The sequence below is a fragment of the Aulostomus chinensis genome, chromosome 22 (genome assembly GCF_037954235.1).
Source record: "Aulostomus chinensis isolate RoL2024-O1b breed Wild chromosome 22, RoL_Achi_v1.0, whole genome shotgun sequence".
In the NCBI taxonomy this organism is placed as follows: Eukaryota; Metazoa; Chordata; class Actinopteri; order Syngnathiformes; family Aulostomidae; genus Aulostomus; species Aulostomus chinensis.
In genome coordinates, this window is record NC_141341.1 from 7726588 (window position 1) to 7747300 (window position 20713).

General features: G+C 41.3%; 2 protein-coding genes across 4 annotated transcripts in view; one reads left to right on the forward strand and one right to left on the reverse strand.

Moving 5' to 3' along the window:
* Positions 1-17961, forward strand: ncaldb (neurocalcin delta b). The gene is made up of 4 exons (XM_086194306.1): positions 1-185; positions 11897-12330; positions 14651-14756; positions 15339-17961. The coding sequence occupies exons 2-4, from the start codon at positions 11953-11955 to the stop codon at positions 15431-15433; spliced, it is 579 nt and encodes a 192-aa protein (XP_086050432.1). The 5' UTR covers positions 1-185; positions 11897-11952; the 3' UTR covers positions 15434-17961.
* grhl2b (grainyhead-like transcription factor 2b) overlaps positions 17619-20713 on the reverse strand; it is a 17961-nt gene continuing 14866 nt past the window's right edge. For 2 of the 3 annotated variants that reach the window (XM_086194305.1, XM_086194302.1), the window contains exons 12-16: positions 20605-20642; positions 20312-20406; positions 19441-19526; positions 19298-19362; positions 17620-19213 (exon numbers count right to left, since the gene is read on the reverse strand). In XM_086194305.1, coding sequence (XP_086050431.1) covers positions 19099-19213; positions 19298-19362; positions 19441-19526; positions 20312-20406; positions 20605-20642 — 399 coding nt within the window. In that variant the 3' untranslated portion in view covers positions 17620-19098. Of the gene's footprint in view, positions 19214-19297; positions 19363-19440; positions 19527-20311; positions 20407-20604; positions 20643-20713 lie in introns of all 3 variants that reach the window. The other variant, XM_086194304.1, reaches the window with a different exon arrangement.

The following is a 20713-nucleotide window of genomic DNA, read 5'->3' on the forward strand; positions in this document are numbered from 1 at the left end:
CAGAGTCAGTACAGCAGCTCGGGAAAAAGCCTGCCGGAGTTTGGACTGTGAGCAGCTTGGGAACTCTCGCTCTTGTGCGGCTCCTGCAACCTGTTGCCCTCAGTTGCCGTCTCAGGAACTTTTCGCCGGGTTATGGACAATTAAAAAGTCTTCTAACAGATCTTCCACAGCAACTTAAAAGCGAGGTAAGTTGTCGCTGATACGTCCGACCCTCCCTCGCTATTTGGCCGCTTCCTGTTTAGTTTTTTTTTGTGTTGTTTTTTTGTTGTTTCTGTTTTTTTTTTGCTGGTAGTTCAGTTCAGGTGAGACTGAATGAGTTTTTATTTTTGACTCTTTAGTTGTTCTAAACACTGTTCAACATGTTTTTTTTTTAATTGTTTAGTGGAATTTACCAGTTTCCTTCTTAAACTTTGCGGCACCATGAAGATGCTAGCAGCGGATAAAGCTTTACCTACATTCATAATCGGATGAAGCTGCTTCTCTACTCTTAAATGGAACCTCGGGGGGGGGAGAGAGAGAGAGTGGTCCTCGCAGTCTCAGCACCCTACACGTTCGAATCTATCATGATAAATGAGAACAGGAAGTTTTAAGTGCTACTACCACACCGGGCTGAGTGTCTCATTTCAGCAAACGCACACCAGACAGACAGCGGATGGAAACTGGGAGGAGGAGGTGGTATTATCGGACAAGGAGTGTTTGACAAGTGAGGAGAGATGTTTGCTTTACTGAGAGTGGAACTTCCTCTCATCATTTCATCTCTTTGCTCTTTTCTAAATGTCATTATGCCTCTCTCTCTTTGTCTTTTTTTTTTTTTTTTTAAATATCTTAGACTAACTGGTCGATCTCTCCTGTCAGACAAGAGTCTCCAAGAGTTGGAGGAATGGGAGTTTGCTAATGGGTGATTCTCTTTAACTTGCCAGTAAAGCTTACAGGTTGAATTTTGCTTTAGATTTGACATGTTTGCATGCATATCTTGGTCTTTGCATATCTTTGCGATATTGAATTGTATTTTTGCGATATTGTTGCCGAAATCTGGCTTTAGAAAAAGTAACCCTGATAATTATAAGCAATTAATCAGACTGAAAGGATACCCAAATGAAGGTGATGGTAAAAGAAGCATTAGATGAAACATCAAGCTCATTAGTCAGTCAAGACCACATTTAACTGACTACTCAATCTATAATGAAGCGGTAACATTGGCATGATCCAGCCTCTGCTGAGCTGGGTTCTGCGTTTGTTTTGGACTACGTATATTTTGGTTATCGGCTGTTGGTCAGCATTTTTACAGCCATTTTCATTCATGACGTTTTATTGAGCAAAAGATAAACTTGTGTTTCAAAGAACCAGCAGGTAACAAAAGATGAATAAGAAAATTAAAGCGGGCTGTTTTTATTAGTAAGTCATCAACAAGGAATGAATAAATGATGTGTCTTCATCATCAGGTGAAGGGAATTTTTTTATACAGCCTCACTTGTTAAGTGCAAATGAAAAAAAACAATTAGCATTATCAGAACAATACTGGACTGTCCTGCAAGCAACTGCCATTTGTCAAGCAAAACGATGAAATAATGATCAAACGACAGGATTTGCTGCTTAAATTGATTTCCTGGAACTGTTGGGAGGATGTTCGCTTTTCTCTGACACGTTCTTGTGGGGTATGAACATAATGAGTCCATGGTAATACGCTTGAAAACACTCATCATTTTATTATGTCAATTGGCTCCTTATCAGCAGACCCGTGTTGTTTTAGGTTTGCGCCTGACAGTCAAAGTCAGTAAATTGACTGAAAATGAGATTTCTCCCTCTCTCTCAGTCCCTCCTAGACTTAAGAGACCTCAGTTGGCCCCTTTTGAATGTTTTTCCCTGGCTGGGACGTGGCTTGTGGTCATTGAACGGCGTCCATGTCTCTTGACGTTAGATGTCAACACGACCCTGCCATTATGGCGGTTGAATTCCCTCAAGGGTTACGCAAAGTGATCAAGGGGAGGTGAGGGCGTCGAAAAAAAGGGGGGGGGGGGATGGACATAAAAGAGAAAAATAAACATTGGTGTGATTTATTTTTGAAGGGATTTTTTTATTTTATTTTTTTTCCCTCAAAAAGTTATACATTTCCATTTCATCTCTCATCAGGCTGCCAATACAACACAGCAAGAAAATGTTGTAGAGTCAGTGACTGCAAGGGTGGAGTTGAGAGATAATAGCCCCCTTGGTGTCAAAGGCACCGCTCCAAACATTTCAAGATGCTGAACTTTTACAAATGTGCGCTAAATTTGAGCACGGTTGCTATTTTCGTCGGCGTGGGTGTCTTGTGGATATGTTGTGGCTCAGATCGGCTGCATTGATATTGTCCTCTATACTTACGCTCGTCTGGGCGGCGGTCAGTGTTCCTTTTTGAATTGAGTTTTTAGATGATGAGAAGCGTGATGGAGGGACGGCAGTAAGCTGAAAACGAGCATCGAAACCAGATATTTCACAGAGGAAGACGGAGTTCTGCCACGTGCTCTTTAGCAGATATCACTGTTGGACACATTGACATTTCCATCACTGCAGCCTCTTTAAAGAGCACTGTCACTTTGAGAGAGAGCTGCATTTAGAAATTCAGTGCAAAGTAAACAGGACCCTCTTTAGTGCAATCAGTGACAATTTACTGCGAGTGTGTTTGTGCTAGTGTGTGTGTTTGTGCTAGTGTGTGTGTGTGTGTTTGTTTCCACTCCTGTTGCAGCTCTGTCTGCCTGCTTGCAGTTGGTGTCAGCGACACTTCTTATCTTGTTCTCATTCGCTCCCTCATAATGGTTCCTCTGTCATGATTGCGGTTTTCTGCAGCGCCTTGACGCACAAAGCTCTCCGGCTGACAATGGAAGTGCATGTGTGCTGCATTATGATGAAGTTGCAGGCCCCCGTTTCACGAAGGCAGCCTGGGTGGATGGGATTTATGAGGAGGAACAGACATGGTTTAAGATATTATCAGGCGAGGGAATGTTTTTAAATAAGGTTTTAGTCTATTATCAGCATTTCAAGACATTCTTTTGTTTAAATCTCCAGGAAAACGAGAGCAAAGAGATGTCAACTGAAATGAAGCCTTAAAGGTAGTTAAAAGATATGAGCATTAGGAAGTGACGGAGGAAGTTGGGTCTATTTCAAGTGTATGCTACATTGCGGGAGGGGCTTTATCTTCATGTTTGATCTTTAACTTAGCGTTTGCACTCTATTTTTTTTCTTTTTTTTTTGAGGACGCTGCAAACCTGGATGATGCTTGCTTGCATCTCCATCCCACGAACAAACCCACACATTGGAGTGTTTCTATGTAACAAGTTATATATCCGTGCTTGAAGTGTTACTCATTTCCAAATTTAGGTTTTGGTTTTGATCAAGTCTTCGGTCCATGTTACTTGGTTTACTTCACTTTTGACTGTAAAAACGCTACAACCTTGACTTTATTGAATGCCTCCTTTTTGCTGCTTCTTCTTCTTCTTCTTCTAACTGCCACAGTACAAATGCAACAACAGTTCTAAACTGTTTCCTCCTCAGACCCTGGTACAGGTTGGACCAGCAGTGACTGGCCCAGAGAGATAGAGTTGCAGTCAGACACTCAAGGAGCCACTAAAACACACTACGCCGAGCAGCATTCGTCACGATACTTGTGTAACGTGAGTGTGGGCGCTCCCAAAGCTATGCAGCAGTGTTTCGATGGTGGTTCTCATGTGATTGTAAATGTGGCCTTAGAGACTGTTTCAGGCTTTAACGGAGGTACGCGGCAGCGTGTCGAAATGCTGAGGAGAGCTTCGAGTTTGGGGAACATTTTGTTGCATGTATTTATAGTTGTGTTTTAGGTGAGTGCTTCAACCTGCAATCTTAGATACCCGTGGCAGATGACACAGACGTTTTGGTGGGACAAAGTGGTGATGAGAGTTTTTTTGATATGCTGTAAGATCTCATTTATATTGATAGAAAGTTTGCTACCATTTCAGTTGTGTCCACTGGCTTCCACTGTACTGCACCCGTATGACTTTTGGATAAAGGTCATACATGTAAGGTTACACTTGTAGGGTTACAAGATATGGTATTTGATTTGACACTGCATCCACATCCACTTATGATTAGCAAAACACTTGAGCTAAGACAAAAAAATATTGATTTAAAAAGATTAGAGGAGGAAGTGGCAGCATCTCCTGTGTGTGTGTGTGTGTGTGTGTGTAGGGGGGGACCCCATCGGTCAATGAAGGAGGAGGTCTGCATCAGCAATTATCAAGCTTTCACCATACCATCCTTTCATCCTGTCCAAAACACCCTGTCACACCTGGACTCCAGTAACTGTCATGTGACAGCTGGGAGGACCAACATGTCTGGGTTTTACACAAAAGGGACGTCAACAACAGTTTGTCTGGTAGTCAACATGTCTCAGGCCTTCATTGATGTGTCTTTCACCTTGAAATGATAAAGGCCTCTTCCCTGTATGTTATATGAACATTGACATTAACAGATTACTCAAATCCTGTGTGTGTGTGTGTGTGTGTGTTACCAACAGAATCACTAGATTCCTGGTCAGAATTTTTCAGAATAAGATTCTTAAAGCCATCTCTGACAAATCATATTAATAATAGGTATGGGTGCTTTACTTTGACAGCCAGGTCACTCCTCTGGGGTTGATATTTTTTTTTGTGGCCACACATACCACATACACACACACACACACACACATACAATTTGGATCACTACACTTCCTGTTGACGTGAGTGTGTGAAAAGCTTCTGATGTGTCAAAAAATTGTCTGGTCTCTCATAAATGTGAATGACTCGACAGGGGTATAGAACTCACTTGGAGCTCAGAAGCCCAGTTTGGAGCTCAGGCAGCCCTTCTAGATTATATGACCCGGGGATCGCCATCGATGAAACGGTGTAAAGAAATGAATTCACGAAGGAGAAACTCACTTCCCAAAATTTGAAACACAATTCAAAATATTTATGTTTATTATTTAATGCTATAAAATGAGTCTATAGCAGTTGCTGTTGGTGAGAGACGCAATAGAAAGTAGCCTCAAATGTCCGAGGTTTGTTAAGAATTTCACTTCTGCTTAGGATTGACCATTCTGGCTCTAACAGGCTCAAACGGTGTCTTCTGACCACATCAGAAAGTGAAACTGATGAGTGACACGTAGACATAAACAGTACTTGCACGTTCATCAACCATAAAGCGGTTTTCATCTGCCATGTTAATCTCAGATTATGCATTGGGAATTATGTTGCAGTTGTCTTGCAGATGTTGAAGTATGTCAGTCAAACATGGCAACACTGATGTCACTCAAACCTGGATGAGGAAAGACTAACTCCTGGCTTGATCACTTGAATACAGAATAAGGAGAAAGGAGCAGTTCAATTTGGAGTTGCAATGTCCTTGAACCTGTTGAGTCTGAAATGTTCTAGAGTCCCATTCTGTCAGTTGAGATGAAACATAATTATTTAATCCTGACCCTTTCGGGGTATGATCTTGCAGATCTAATAATTGTGTGCCTGTTTGGTGAAGAATGAGGTGCCTCAGCTCTGCAGCCGGGTCACAGCTGGATCGTATTGCAACATGAATGTGTCATTCATAAACTGGCGATCTGTCATCGGGTCTCTTTCATTCACTGTCGCGCTCTCTTTAGCGCTCTCTGTTCTGGGATTATCTGTGGGACTCTTGGCTTAAGATTTACCTGCAGGGTATAAATGGAGACTTCTGCCTGTTATGTAAGTGGGCAACAAGATGTTCTGGGATAAATGTCGTGTGAAGGGCCTGTAGTATAAAGAAGTATTTCAACGCTGGGGGAAAAAAAGGGGGGCTTTTTATACAAGTGGGGTGGCTATGCACTCGATGGGCTCAAATATTATTGAAATGTTAGACACGATCTGAGGAAAAAGGTGAAAAGGGTGCCTGTTTTACCCGAAAACTCAAAAAAACCAACAACCTGTAAAAACCAGAACGCTCTGGGATTGTCGACTTCCAGGCCTCCGAGGCTGCTGTAAAGTTGCTGTGTACAAAACTGTGTTGTTATGGCGCCTCCTCTATGCTGAGATGTTTGCCCTCCGCTGGCTTTGGTTGAAAGCTTTGTTGACATGCTGTTTTCTTTTGAGAGGAACTGCATCTGACCGTCTGTTAGGTCGAATATACAAAAAATGATGACAGTGATAAAACAGTTGACAAATGGTAGCGTTTCCCTTCATGTTGTTTTGTTATGGACGGGATAAAATTCCGGGACATGGCCAGAGTGACGTCACCGGTTGGTCTGCTGATTCCCATTCTGAAGCCTCAAGTTTTTGCATTTTGTTGCCATCCTGGCTTTTTGCAGCAGGAGGTGATCCGGTTTGGTGCTGTAAAATTTGCTGGGGAAAAAAAAAAGTCATACAGTGATAATTGTGTACAATATTGCTATTTAAAATTATGTAAAAATATAATTGATTACAGATTATTTTTGAATTGTGTATTTCTCAAATTTAAACATACAAGTTTAAACCATCATTTGATAAACATTGGAGCATTTTAAATTGACAGTCTTTCACAAAATGAAGTAGACTGCTACAAAAATATCTTTTACAAAATTAATCAATTTCTGCAAAATTTGTACTGTAATTATAATAATTATTATTATTATTATTGTTACTTTTTTTTTGTTGCAGCCAACTCCACAGGCTGATATTGTGAGTGAGACCAAGACAGCCAAATGAGAAGTTGGGGCTCAAAGACAGTTGGACTTTTTTTTAGCCCCTCATTGCCCCCCCCCCCCCCCCCCCCCCACTACCTAGGCTGATTCTTAGTCTGTTTGTTGTTGCTGTTTGTGGCTCAGCGTGATACTTCAAGACCTCCATAGATGAACTGGTACTGAATGTAGTGTCCGTTACAGGCGTTGATAGTTTGTTGAATGGAAAAGTTGAAATCAAAGTTTTGTGGGGGTTTTTTTTTTGTTTTGTTTGTTTTTTAGTAGTTACAAACACAAGTATGCCCGTCAGATTGACGCTTTCATAAACTTTTTACAAACACAATGAGTTAATGGATAGAATTGTGAAACCAGTTGCATCGACCTGGTTGTTTTTGAAGAACAAATCTCAGTTATGAGAACATTGGATGTTAAAATCTTTGTAAAAATTTACTCTTAAGAGCAGTTTGCAAATGCGTGGTAGTTTAGTGGCAGTGTGATGTCAGGGCGCTGTTATTGATGGGTGGGTGGGGTTTAAGAGTTAAAAATGTCTCAAACTCAGATTACGGAATGTCCATGAACACTGAAAGCTCTTCTTGCTAATAATACTGCGCGGGTCGAGGTGTCTGACTCAAACATTGAATTGTCCTGAGTGTAAGAGATGGTCATTCACAGCACCATGTGACCTGTCCTCTTTTTTTTTTTTTTTTTTTTTTAAAGCCTCGGTTATGTAAGGGCGCCATTACAGGTCTGCCAGTAGCAGCAGGTAAGAGTCTTAACAGGTAATTGTAGGCAGCAATCTCAGAGACTACAAGTGCCAGAAATAGTTGAGTCCTCGGCACGTCTGGTTGAAGGGATGTTCGGTGACGTGATGAACTCTCATCCCATCATTTCTTCTTTTAAAAAAAAAGACACCTAAAGCTCCAGCCAGGAGGGAGGAGGAGGAGGAGCTCCAATCACATGACATTCATTTGCAGGAAAGCATTTACATGGGTGATAAAACGATGGCGATTATACACACTATGGTGAGCGTGGTGGAAACCAGGACGTGCAGAAATAGGCATTCTGTGTAGTAATAATGAGTAAAACAGTCATAATAAATTAACCATTTGGCTTGTTTATAATTACAGAAAGTCTGGTGATAAGAGAACAATACAGATAACACAGATTAATCCTTCTATCAGTAAATCTGTGGAGCTTTTTTTTTTATCAGTGGAGCTTTTTTTTTTTCCCTCGATCAGTTATTATTTTGTATTGCATATTATTCCGTATGATGTCAAACACGATAGTGAAAAGTGTCAAATTATTCTGCAGAAAGATGAGATATGGCAACAGTCTAGTAATACAACAGTTGACGTCAAATCATGAATGAAATGATTTCTGTTGATCAACAAATTGGCTGATTGGACTTTTCAACTCCTAGTACTTGAAGAAATGTGTGTTTTATGAGAAATTTCAAGTAGATTAAGTTATAATTGATTGACAGATTTCTCAAACATGGCTATTTACAAATATCCATTGTTTCACGCTATTTTAACTTGAATATCTTTAGGTTTTGGTTGTACAGAACTAGTAATTTGATGTTACTTGAGGCCCTTTTTTTTTTTTTTTTTGGGGCATATAATGACATTTTGTAGACAGAACAATAAACTTGGAAAAAACACCAGATGGATTGTGAAAGTAATTCTTGGTTGCAGCTGCATTTAAAAGCCTACTTGAAATGTCAAATGTAACATTTCTGCTGGAACTTGTGTGTCCTGTTGTTTCTACTGCTGTAAAGCCATTAAAAACAGCACATTCATTTAGATTAACGGAGAGAGAAAACATTTTAGTGAACTCCGTCCTTGTCATTAACGTGTAAACAGTCTGCCTGGAAGGAGTCGCTATGATTAAGACTGCAGCTAAAAGCAAACAATTAAACGAGCCGCCAATCTTCTCAGGGAGAGTCATTTAAATGCTACTGTGAATCAAAGGCGCTATGTTAAGTAATGGGTTTTTCCCTTTCTTACTCTCTGCCAAAAAAAACACAAAAAAAAACAAAACAAGTCATTGTATGCTCAGTTGTCATGACAACACAGCCTCCATAGACACAGAAATGCTCCACAATCCATTAAGCAATTAAAATTCAGATAACAGACTGAGTGTTGGTCTAAGAATGGAGTTTCTGAATGACACAAACTCAGGCTGAAGGCTATAGAAGAAAAACTTCTAACTTCATATTGACCGATGTTGCATCTGTTGTGATCCACTTCAGTAGAAGGAATTATCCCTTTTCTGCTGTCATTTTTAAAAGAAAAACATCAAAATGTAATGATTTTGCTTTTCTTTTTTTTTTTTCTTATCAGGGCACACCCCCCAACAAAAATGCTGTCTTGAGTCTCTAGAACACCATTTTTGTGCTGGGATATCTCAGCAGCAGCGAAATACTTCATTTAGAATAACGCATGTTTGGGATCTGACGAATTTTGCTGCACCTCTCCAGGGTGACTGCTCAAAATGCTCTCAAAAACCTCTATCAAATATTTACCAGTGTTTTAGGTTACACTCGTCTCGCACACAGCATAAGCCAATCAGAGGCAGAGTAGAGCAGTGGGTGGGTCTTCTGGGGATGCTCACCAGGTACCTGTGACCATTTTCTCCTGGATCAGGGATGAGGGCTTTTAGCTCCAATTATATTTCCTAACCTGCTCATAATTGGGGGGGGGGAACTGTTGAAAAAAGTCAAACCCCATGTCGGATATCTCGACTTGAATGTCCCACAGGGTACAGGACTTTGGGAAAAATTGCTCTGGACTATCCTGGCTTCAAAGCCACCCTGCTCCTCCAACCCTTGATGTCCTGGAGGAAGCTGTTCATCCTGCTGGGCAGCTGCTGATTTGTTTTGTTCCAGGATGGTGGTGATGATGATGAAGAGTGTGTAAACAGGTGTTAATCTGCTTTGCACGCAGCTCCAGTGTTCACGCTCATGTTGCGGTGAACTATAGGTGACAGCGGGGAGCTGATTAGAAGCTGCAGCCACATTGCCGGAGCTCATTGTTTACACCCAGCTAATTAGAGGATTAGCTTTTTATGGGAGGACAAAATGAAGGGAGAGAGAGATGAAGTCCTTGCAAATAACTGTTGACAAAATGAAGAGAGTAGACGTTTGAACTTTCACAGCTGAATTAATGAATTAGTTCTGTTTCTATAATCTTGAATTTGCTACGCTCTGCTTTGTTGAGGTGCTTCCTGTAGAGACTATAAATAGATTTAATAGTGTGAATTCATAAAAATAGAGTAAATATGTCCAATTGTTGGCAAGAGGGGACTTTTTCCCTCAGAAACCCACACTCTCCAGAGACTTAAAGATGACGGTCGATCCTTCTTGGTCTGCGACGATCGGCTCAGACATAGAAATTTAAATTACAGGAGAAGTTTAAGGCCACATGTCAAATAGAAACAAAATGAAATTGAAATTTTCTTTTAGAATATTTCAGAATTTTAAAACAACAAGTTGAATTTTGAGAAGTGTTACCTTCACATGTTGCCCTGATTCTCTACCATGGAATGTTCCTTTTCCACAGGCTAACGGTATCTTTGTCCGTCTCTCTACATTTCATGAACCATCTGGTCAACACAGAGAAATCCCTCTATGACCTGGAAGGTTCCATGTCTCTGTTTCCCCTCCTGGAAGCAGCTACCTGTAGCATCATTTGACATTGATGATTTCTTCTGTTGTTATCCTGAGCTAAGCTTAGAACAGATTCCCTCTTGAGTTTAGCCTTGAGAGCTTAGTAACAGCTAGCAGTCCAAGGAGGGGAAAAGCGCTAAGAACATTAGCTGCAGGGTTCGATAATGAAATGTGTCCTCTGTTGAGTGTTAAGAGTCCCTTGTCTCTTTCTGATGTGCTTTTACATGAAAAGAGCCTGTTAATAAAGCCCCAAACTAGGTCACTAAGCTATCCAGAGGATTTACATGTTGACGGTTCCTGCAAGAAATGGACGAGGCATCTGCAGAGATGCACTATGAGCGTGCGTCTGTGGTTGCTCTGCACCTGAGAACATTCGGTGGTCATGGGCTGCAGCGTTATGTTGTGTGAGTCAGTTGAACTCACAGCTGTTGTTTTCACGTTTCTTGTATTTTGTCATGAAATGGAAAGGATATGTGAGAATGAGATAAAGAATGTTGAAGCTTCGACTGATGAAAAGAAATAACGCAGTGAAAGACATGGATGATAAAAAAATGCGAAGCAACACTCTTTGGGAGTCATCGTGACCAGGAGCTAAATTTAGAATGATTTCAAGTCAGAATCAGTAAGTTTATAGCTCAAGAAATAACCCACTAGATGTACAAGGTGTCCTTTGAGCAATAGCCACATTCATAGAGCCTTTTCGCCAGAGCTGGCTGACGTATCTGTGTTTGTACTGATACAGTTAGATATTTGTCAGTTTAGTACGATGAGAACCAGGTGCAGTTACCAACATGAGTGATCACTGCCGTCATTTAGCTGAGGCAGACGCAGGGTTCTGACGTGGCTTACCAGGAAAGTGGCCTGTTTAACTTTTGGTGTTCTAAATAAGACTTTTCCCCCGAAGGTGAATGCTGTCCTCGTAGTATTTTTGCATCGAGAGTGAAACAGCCGTGTTTAATAGGAACGACAAACCCATAGAAAATGATCACTGGCTCTGCTGTTCTCTCCAAAGCAGGCGAGCTCTCTGCAGCTCTACTCTTTGTGAGTTTTCAGCTGAAAAGTTCAGATCACCACCGAACGGAAGATGTAGTTTGTGAAGGCGGCGTCTGCTGGAGAACAGTATGGTTCAAATGGAGTGAGAGTGATTAGTGACGTCTGTCAGGTGGGCAGAACACACACCTCTGGTGCACAGATGGTGCTCTGATGTGTGGATAATGCAGCTGTTTGATAACCAGCTTACCCCGTCGACACAGAAGATTATTATACTTTGGTGTTGTTTACAACTCGGTTCTGCTTTCTCGCTGTGGGTAAAGCCTCAGTAATCGGTGCAGTTTGGGGAAGGGATGTATCAATTTGTATTTCAAAAGAATCAAAAGTTGATGCAAATGGACGTTGCCACTTTATAAAAAAAAAAGTTTATCCAATTTTCTTTAGATGTGTTTTTTTTCAGCTGTTGTTGAAAATATGCAGAAATTACAAGGCTCAAGATGATTTCTTCTGATTTTTAACTGTCTTTCTCTCTCTCTCTCTCTCTCTCTCTCTCTCCCTACCTCTCCCAGCATTCTAAATCGCCGCCACCTTCACGCCACCCGCAGCCTCAACACAAGCAGCAACCATGGGCAAACAGAATAGCAAGCTCCGTCCTGACGTCATGCAGGACCTGATGGAGAACACGGACTTCACCGAGCATGAGATCTCAGAGTGGTACAAGGGCTTCTTGCGGGACTGCCCCAGCGGCGCCCTCTCCATGGAGGAATTCAAGAAGATCTACGCCAACTTCTTCCCCTATGGTGACGCCTCAAAGTTTGCCGAACACGTCTTTCGCACGTTTGATGCTAACGGAGACGGGACTATTGACTTTAGGGAGTTCATCATTGCTCTGAGCGTGACCTCACGTGGTCGCCTGGACCAGAAGCTGAAGTGGGCGTTCAGTATGTACGACCTGGATGGGAATGGATACATTAGCAAGGCAGAGATGCTGGAAATCGTTACGGTGAGTCAGCTGTCAGAATCCTGTGTGCCCTCCGCTGTCCAGACTTTCTGCTTCCTCCACCTTCACATAACCCTCAGAGTCAGTGGTGATTGCACGCCATCATTGTAGCAACGTTGTGCTCAGCTGTCTGCTCCAGCTGCTACATCACATCTCCATCTGCCTCTGTGTTCTGCACCATTTGGCTGCCCACAGCAAGAAAACCAGCCGCCGTGTAATTTTTTAAACCAGCAGTTCCCGTTGTGTATTTCTAGAAGGGCCGGGCCTCGTTCTGATCCTCCTTTTGACTCGCCGATCCATCCATCAAGCAGCTGGACACATTCCTCAGTCTGTCTTCATAAAAGTCTCACGCCGGGCCGGCCTCTGATTTGACGATTAGCTCAGAGACAAACGCACACAGCTCGCCTATCCCTTACACATGTCATTACATCACACCATCGCTGTGCCAGCTAACGTGTAATCCCATTCTCCGAGTCACTGTTTATTTCGAGTGCATCTTTAAAGTTAGCACGTGTGCTCTAACATGTGAACACCCTACTCGTTAATTGCAGGGCTGAGTTCTTTACTGTTGATGATGCTGATTATTGTTGGAGCAAATGGATTCTGGGTAAAATGTCCCTATTATTCTCAGTCCATGGTAGCATCCTCAAACTAGAAGTGCACTCAGGGAGCTCGGTCACCCGCCAAGGTCGGTTAACCCCTCTATAATGTTTCCTGACAAATTAATGAAAATGTTTTGAAAAATAAATTAAAAAAAGGTCGATTTTACAGTGTTAAGTAAATCCAGATCTGCAAACACAACCACCACGTAAGTCTAGAAATGATTTTTTAAAAATATTTAAGCATGAATGAATTTATGAATATGCAAATATAATAAGATATTTCCTGAAATATTCATTAAAAAATAGATAAATATATAATAAAAAACAAACAAACCTGGATCTGCTCCAAAGTGCTGTGGCTTCTTTCTCGTCTCCGCCCCTCCTCCACTAGCAAGCTGCTAGTTTTCTTTAATCCTGCAGACAGTCAGACAAACAAACGGCCCGAAGCAATCACATAACCTTCTTAGCAAGATGTGAGTAATTACTTGTTTAATCTGAGCAACAGTTATTCTCTGCGACCGCACATTATTAAATATAAATTACAATTTATATATAAAGAATTACCTCCAACATAGTTTGCATTTCCATTTTTCTGATTGTATCGTTTACATTTCCTTGTATATTTATTGAGGTAAGAATTATGGAAGTGCAGCCTTGATGTGCTCCAGGTTGATAGGATTTGTTTATATTAGCTAAAACTGACTTCATGTAACAACAAAATCTCTACAAGAAGTTGACTCCTCGTGATTATTGGTTCTTCCTTCACATCTCCACTTCCTGTCGTCCTATGGGATCAAATAGTTTGTTGCTGCTGGCAAAACGGAATTCTCCTTAAAGATTTAATGATCAAATATTAAATAAGTCTAACGACCTGCAGTTCTTCTCAGGAGTGTGTGTGTGTGTGTGTGTCCATAGGATGAACATGCAGAGCTGCTTGGAGGATGATTTTCAGGATTATTGCACAAGTGCTCTGATTTAAGGCTCCACTAGAGAGGCTGAAGGAGTGAGAACGGACCGGCAACCATTCGAAACTCGAGTTCAGAGCAGCCGTATCTACGCAATCACATTTTATGTTTTCTTATTTAGATTATAGGCAAAAGTTGCAGTGCTTATCACCGCTAGAGAAGCATTATTGAAATATATGTGTGATATTTGTTTTAAACTGACAAAATCACTAAATACTACAACGCCGATGCTTTTAAATCTTGGAGAAAATCTTTAGACTGAGACAAACACACTCACCGTCGTGATTTATTATCCACTATAAAACAAAACGACCTCTTGTCGACATGAACGCCGCCTGTTTGTGTCTGAGCAGTCAAATCACGTAGCTGAAGCAGACAGAAATGAAAGTAATCCTTCATATCTCGCCCTCCCAGCAGAGATAAGTTGATTAACAGCTCGTATATTTTCCACCGAGATGGTTTTTTTGTTTTGTTGTTGCTGTGTTTTGTTTTGTTTTTTTTCCCGGCTCATCGTCTGTCCGGAACATCTCTGATGTTAAATATGATTACACACACACACACTCACTCGAACTCTTCATCATCGTGTCACATACGTCTCAGTCAAGTTTCGACTGCGATGTTGACGTTGTTAGAATGCATCTCAGCAGCAAACATCGCACAACGCTTCACCCCAGATAACGGCTTTATTTATGACCTGCAGTCGTCAGAGTTTGGAATTCTACTGACACGCTGCTGTTCCCCCTCTCTGCTCTCCAGGCCATCTACAAAATGGTTTCCTCAGTGATGAAGATGCCCGAGGATGAGTCCACACCGGAGAAACGCACAGATAAGATCTTCAGGCAGATGGACACAAATCGAGATGGTGAGAGCGTTTTTGTCCTCCGCACTGCTGCAGTGGAACGTGTTTTTAATGAAAACGCTTGGATTTGGTATCCAACATCACCACAAATTATGCCCTGAACATTTGAATGGATTTTTCAATGAAGATGACAATAATGATCTTTAAAAAGAATGAACATTCCCTCCCAATAGTGCAGATGATATCACAGTATCAGTCCTGATAATCAGTTAGTTTTTCAAACTCGTGCAGCCTTGCTCTCTAGACGGGTTACGCTTTGTAAAACATGACGCAAGCAGCGAACACTGCAGTGTTTCTGAGGGGAATGCAAAGCCGGCCATGGTGACGCGTCTAGCCAGAGGAAACTCCTGATCAGTCCCAAAATATATCTGAAAACTTAAGAGTGCATGTAGATTAAAATGTGTTTACATCTGAAATGAGTGTTTTATTATTATAGAGAGTAAGTACCCCCCAAAAATGACAGAATTCCAGGTACTGATATCAGTAAGTGTGTGAACAGTAGTGAACCCTTGGAAAGGGACAATCTATTTTTAATCAGATGAGCAACATCATGGCTAAACTCGTCCGTCTGTCTGTCTGTCTCAGGTAAACTGTCTCTGGAGGAATTTGTGGAGGGGGCGAAGAACGACCCGTCCATCGTGCGGCTGCTTCAGTGCGATCCCAGCAGCGCCGGACAGTAAACATGATGTAACTGGACTCTACCCACTGCAGTTTGAATAATCTTCCATTTGTCTCCATAATCTCTCACAGCTGACCCAGATTGATGGACTATAGAGGCACATGCACAGACAACATGCCACTGTACATACAACAGATACCAAAGCCGGATGCTTGTATGATCTCTCAGATACACACGTGTACATATATACGGTACATGTGCCTCTAAGTCTGGTTTAAAGCTTCACGCAACAGGGGTCCCACTAGGTACAAATACACAACTCAAAGACTTATTAAACGCTGAATCAAAGCTGTGCGAGAAGACGTCCAGGTGGGATAATCCAACAGATTTATTAGGTACGTTTGAGCCGTTTCCCAAGTCTGTTTTTATTGTTTTGTTATTTTTGGAAGCGTTATTCCTGAGTGAGAAGGAATTACGTTCCTCATGTTCTGTGTAACTGTTGCTGTGTGACGATGAGCGGATCCTTAAGTATTACAGTTCAACTCCGTGTTAACACTGGAAGAAATGAAGTATGTTTGTCTGGGACGACAGGTGTTCACAGCTCGCAGTATGACTACACTGACAGTGCATCTGGGAAATGTAGTTTTTGATTTTGAAGAATTTTAAATGGCATTTAAAAAAAAAAGTATTTTATGGAGGAATGTTACATCAAACCAAAAAAAGTAAATGAAGGGGGATATTTTGACAACAAATCACACCATCCGTTCTTTTGGAAGTGACTTTTTATGTGTTAATTCACACACACAAATCTCCACATTACACACACACACACACACACACACACACACACACACACACACCTCACTGATGAATACATGAACTTGATTTATGCATGTAACCCGAGCTGTGATTTTCTTTCTGTAACTACGATTCATGTGGAGACCCCCTGGTATCAGCAGAGAGACACTAGAGATGTGCAAATCTGTACTCTTGGATTACTAATCCATGCATAAGGATTAAAAACTGTATGCACTGATTTTATAATCCATATTTATAGAATTGTAAACTATTTGCAGTTTGTAAATTACACGGGAACGTCACCATAATTCATTTAATCCCTCTTTAAATCTGTTTATTTGATTTAATCCGCAAATGCAGCTGTTGCCCTCTCTTAAAGTTTGCAGTTTAAATGTGGACATTAGAGATGCAAGAATTAATCAGCTGACTATGGTGATTATTATTTGCAAGCAAAAATGTCCAAAAAATTGCTGATCTGCATCCTGAATTTAAGGATTCGTATCTCTGGACTGTTAAATGGACCAAAAAGAAATATCACACTGACAAATTATGAGTCTTTAACTAAAGAACAATTGATTAATCAGTCAAAATGATCAATTTGCAGCCCTGGGACATGCATAGACTGAATAAACCTTTGAGCGCACAATCCCAATGTAGGAATTGTGATATGAAAATGTGTGATTTTTATAAACTGTGTGAGCGGACTTGTGAATTTAGAGTACAGAGTTGTTGTTTCTCCTGACACCAGGTGGGCTCATAGGTTCAATAAGAGTACAAACAAAAAAAAAGTTAGATGTATGAATATATAGTATGTACTTATATATTCTTTTTCTATGTGATAACATTGTGGCGATTCGCCGCAATGGATCAGATTCACTGTAAAATTTTGACGTATAAATTATTGGAATGTGAAGATATAAACATTTTCTTTTCTTTTACTTGACGATTATGATGAAAGAAAGTTGTACAGTATATTCACTCATATTTATGTTAGGGATGGCAAAGAGGAGAGGACCGCACATTGCTCTGCTTTCAAACCCAACCTGCTACATTTAGTTCATGTCGCTTCTTTTTCACCCTGTAAGAAAATAGCCACATATCTCACTGCTCCTCGACTCTGCGTGACGTTTCCCAGGAAGCCTGTGAGCGGTCGTTAGGTTTCTCCTGTGCTGTCAAAGGGTGTTTGTCATTCAAGTGCAACAGTAACGTCTGTTAATCTTTGTGCAATTGTCACGCTTCCTCAGTGTTTTTTGTTTTTTTTTTGTACCTCCAAATTCACAACATGAAATTTCAAAGGATTGTAATAACAGCAGAGTAACGCCTGTAATCACGACGATGTGGCACAGTAACAGACGGTTAACTGAAAGAACAAACCCTTGACTGGCAGCTTTTTGTGGTTTCCATCTTGAATGTTTATCCCTGCTGTTCTGAGTTGGTACAGCAGGTTGAATGCAACTTTGGACAAACCTACACACACAAAAAAACCCCCAAAACTACAAAGAATAAAACAAAAACCATCTGTGATCGTATTTCTGGCGCCTGCGCATTTCAAGTAGGCTTATCGAGTCCTCCGGTCCCACGTTTCACTTTAATAGCATCTTGTGGTCAAGTGCCAAATATAGATGAATAATTAAAAAACAACACACAGTATTGTATCTGTTTATACTGTACAGTTATTTCCTGTCGAACAAAAAAAAACTTTGTCACCATCATTTTGTAGATTTTGTATTGTTAACCTGCATTATGTGTTCTATGTAGGATGTCCATTTTGTTATTCAATTAAAGGCAAAATGGGAAAATGTTTTGTTTTTTTTTCTTTCCCCCCAATTGTGTTCACATCATTGGCCCCGCTAGCATGCTACGTTGAGAATGGTCAGTTGTGGATGTGCAGCTTTGAATTCTCACTGTCTTTATTAAATCGTTGCCATCAATCTCATCTGTAGCGCTAATTAGCATGTTAGCCAAGATGGCGTCACGACCAGCTATCTAAGTTGACCCCGTAAAAATAGTGCTAATTCCAATCCTATGAGCTACAAAACTATTTTTGAGTAAAACTAAACATTGTATCGAAACAGTAGAAAAGTAACATTTTTAAGCGTTCTGTCTCTGTGTTTACAACGAGGGACTTAAGGAATTTTGTGTCGTCATTGTGCATCGAGCAGAAAACGGTTTGCGGTCAAGATTGCTCCCACGGCCACAAGCCTTCTTTACAGGACGTTTATCTGGGTTTGATATCTTTATTATTGTTGAGCACAGAGGTCCAGGCAACAACCCAGTGGCATTTGTCACCCAACACAACAATTCATAGTATTTTGGAGTCATTACCATCTCATTTAAGACCATAAAAACAAACACTTACCATACTCGTTGAAATGTAAATATATAAGATATCTCTTACAAAGGGTGACATTCGCTTAAGTCACTGAAATGTGAAGTACTTGAAATTCTTGGATATACTGCTAAATGCGAAGCGATGTCGTTAAAGTGTTAATAAATAATAAAACAACTAAAACAAAACAAAAAAGCGGGCATGCAAAAAGCTGCTAGTAATCTAATTCAAGCTACGCACTGGACGTCAGGGATCTCCTGATGCCTATTTGGCAAAAACACAAGTATGTACAGACTCAAAGAGCAAACTCTTGTACGATGTAGAAGTGGATGAACGGATGTGTGCGCCATCAAGTCTCCTCCCCGTGTTGTAGGACGACAGAAGAAGATCATGTCCATGTGTGTCATTGTCCTCGTCCTCCTCCTGCACCACGATGCTTCATAGTGTAACAGTACTCAGAAGTGGCCACGCTGGCCTGAACGCCACCTTTGAACTGTCCCCGATCACGTCAGTCAGCTTATCAGCCAATCAGTAGCAGCCTCGTTGAGTTCGGCCAATCAGCAGTCTCTTAATCCACCCGCCGTCCTGCAGGTCGGCTGTCAGATCTCCGTCAGCGTGATCTTGTAGCTCTCCGCGTAGCTCTCCACGTTGAGGATGAAGGTGTCTTCGTTGGAGTAATGCTCGATGATGTTGTCGTCCATGTTCACCAGGATCCTGACGCAAAAAGATGGCAGGTGTCATGTCGCGCTCCGAGACGTGAAGCTCCAGAGGAAGAAGGGGAAAAAAAATTCAACTCACCCTTTTTTACTTTTCTTGTACACTTTGGCTATCTTCTCCATAGGCACGCCGTACTTCTCTGATATCTACCGGGGACAACAACAGGTTCATCAACAGGTGATGTGCTGCCAACAAACTCCTCAAAACAGGAAGTGATCACTCACCGCGTCCATCAGGCCTCGGAGTGTCGGAGCCTTGAGCATCAGCGCGTCAAAGACCTCGTCAGTTTCTTTTCTTACATACAAGAGCACTGCAGGGGGAGGAGGGCGCACAAAAACATTCAACACCTGAGAATATACAGAATATTCGTGCAATCCCTGCTCGGTGTTTGTCGTCTGTGCCAGACCCCAGGAAGGCTTGCTGACGTCATCGAACGTGGGTCCTAATGAACAATATGGCGGACGTTTCTGTCGCCGACACACGGGATCAAATACACGTTTGTATCAATAAGTGAAAGGAAAAGACAGGTTTTTGAGCAGTTAACATTATTTCCGCCTGTAATGACCCAAATACACGTGACCTATCCTACCGCATTTTGAACTGCACGACAAGGGGTTAAAAAAATAAGTCCCTTTTTGACACTTAACATTACCTCTCTGCTTTCAGTGTATCAAAGCAGCAGATTTCTCTCTTTTTTTGAGGTGTGAGAAGATAAACACATTCTTTCTCAGTCTACTTCTCATCTGCTCTTTTCCTATCAAACAAAGCCTTCATGTACCTTGATGGATTTTGTGCACTTGGATCATTTCTTTTTTCAGAGATTTTTAAGGTTTCGTCACAGGCGTGGGGAGGAAGGAGAGCGGTTTACATCCAGCGCATCGCCCTGACGCTGTCTGTTTTGTTTGTTTCTTTCACGTTTGTCACTGTAGCCAAGGCGTTTCTGAACAAAATGACTCATCGACATAGAGGAGAAAAAAAAATCCGTTGCTATCTTAAAAAAAAAAGCTACAAAAATGTACGAGGAATGCAAATTCTCTCATCTTCAAGCTTACGAGAGGATTAAAAAAAAGAGAAAAGGAAGCCGCCATCCTCTACCTCTCTTTTTGTGTGTCTCCTCTTTGATCTGTTTCTGAGGTGACGGGCACAAATCTTCATCTGACGGCCTGAACATCCTCTTCACCAGGACACTCCTGGAAAAACAACGCGTCACACGTCGAACTCATAGAACAGTTCATTTGCATTTGTGGTGAAAATGTTCTTCGTGTGTGTGTGTGTGTGTGTGTGTGTGTGTGTGTGTATGTGTGTTTTCCTCACTGTCATCATTCATTTACATATCTTTTGTTCATATGATCCAATGTGAAGGAAATTCCTTGTTGCCACACACTCACCCTTCTCTCTCGATCTCCTCTGTGTTGAAGGTAAACACCTTGAAAATGAATACATCAAAGCACGTAGTTAGAAATAAAAATAAGCTGAGTCTTGAATGTGAAATGCGCT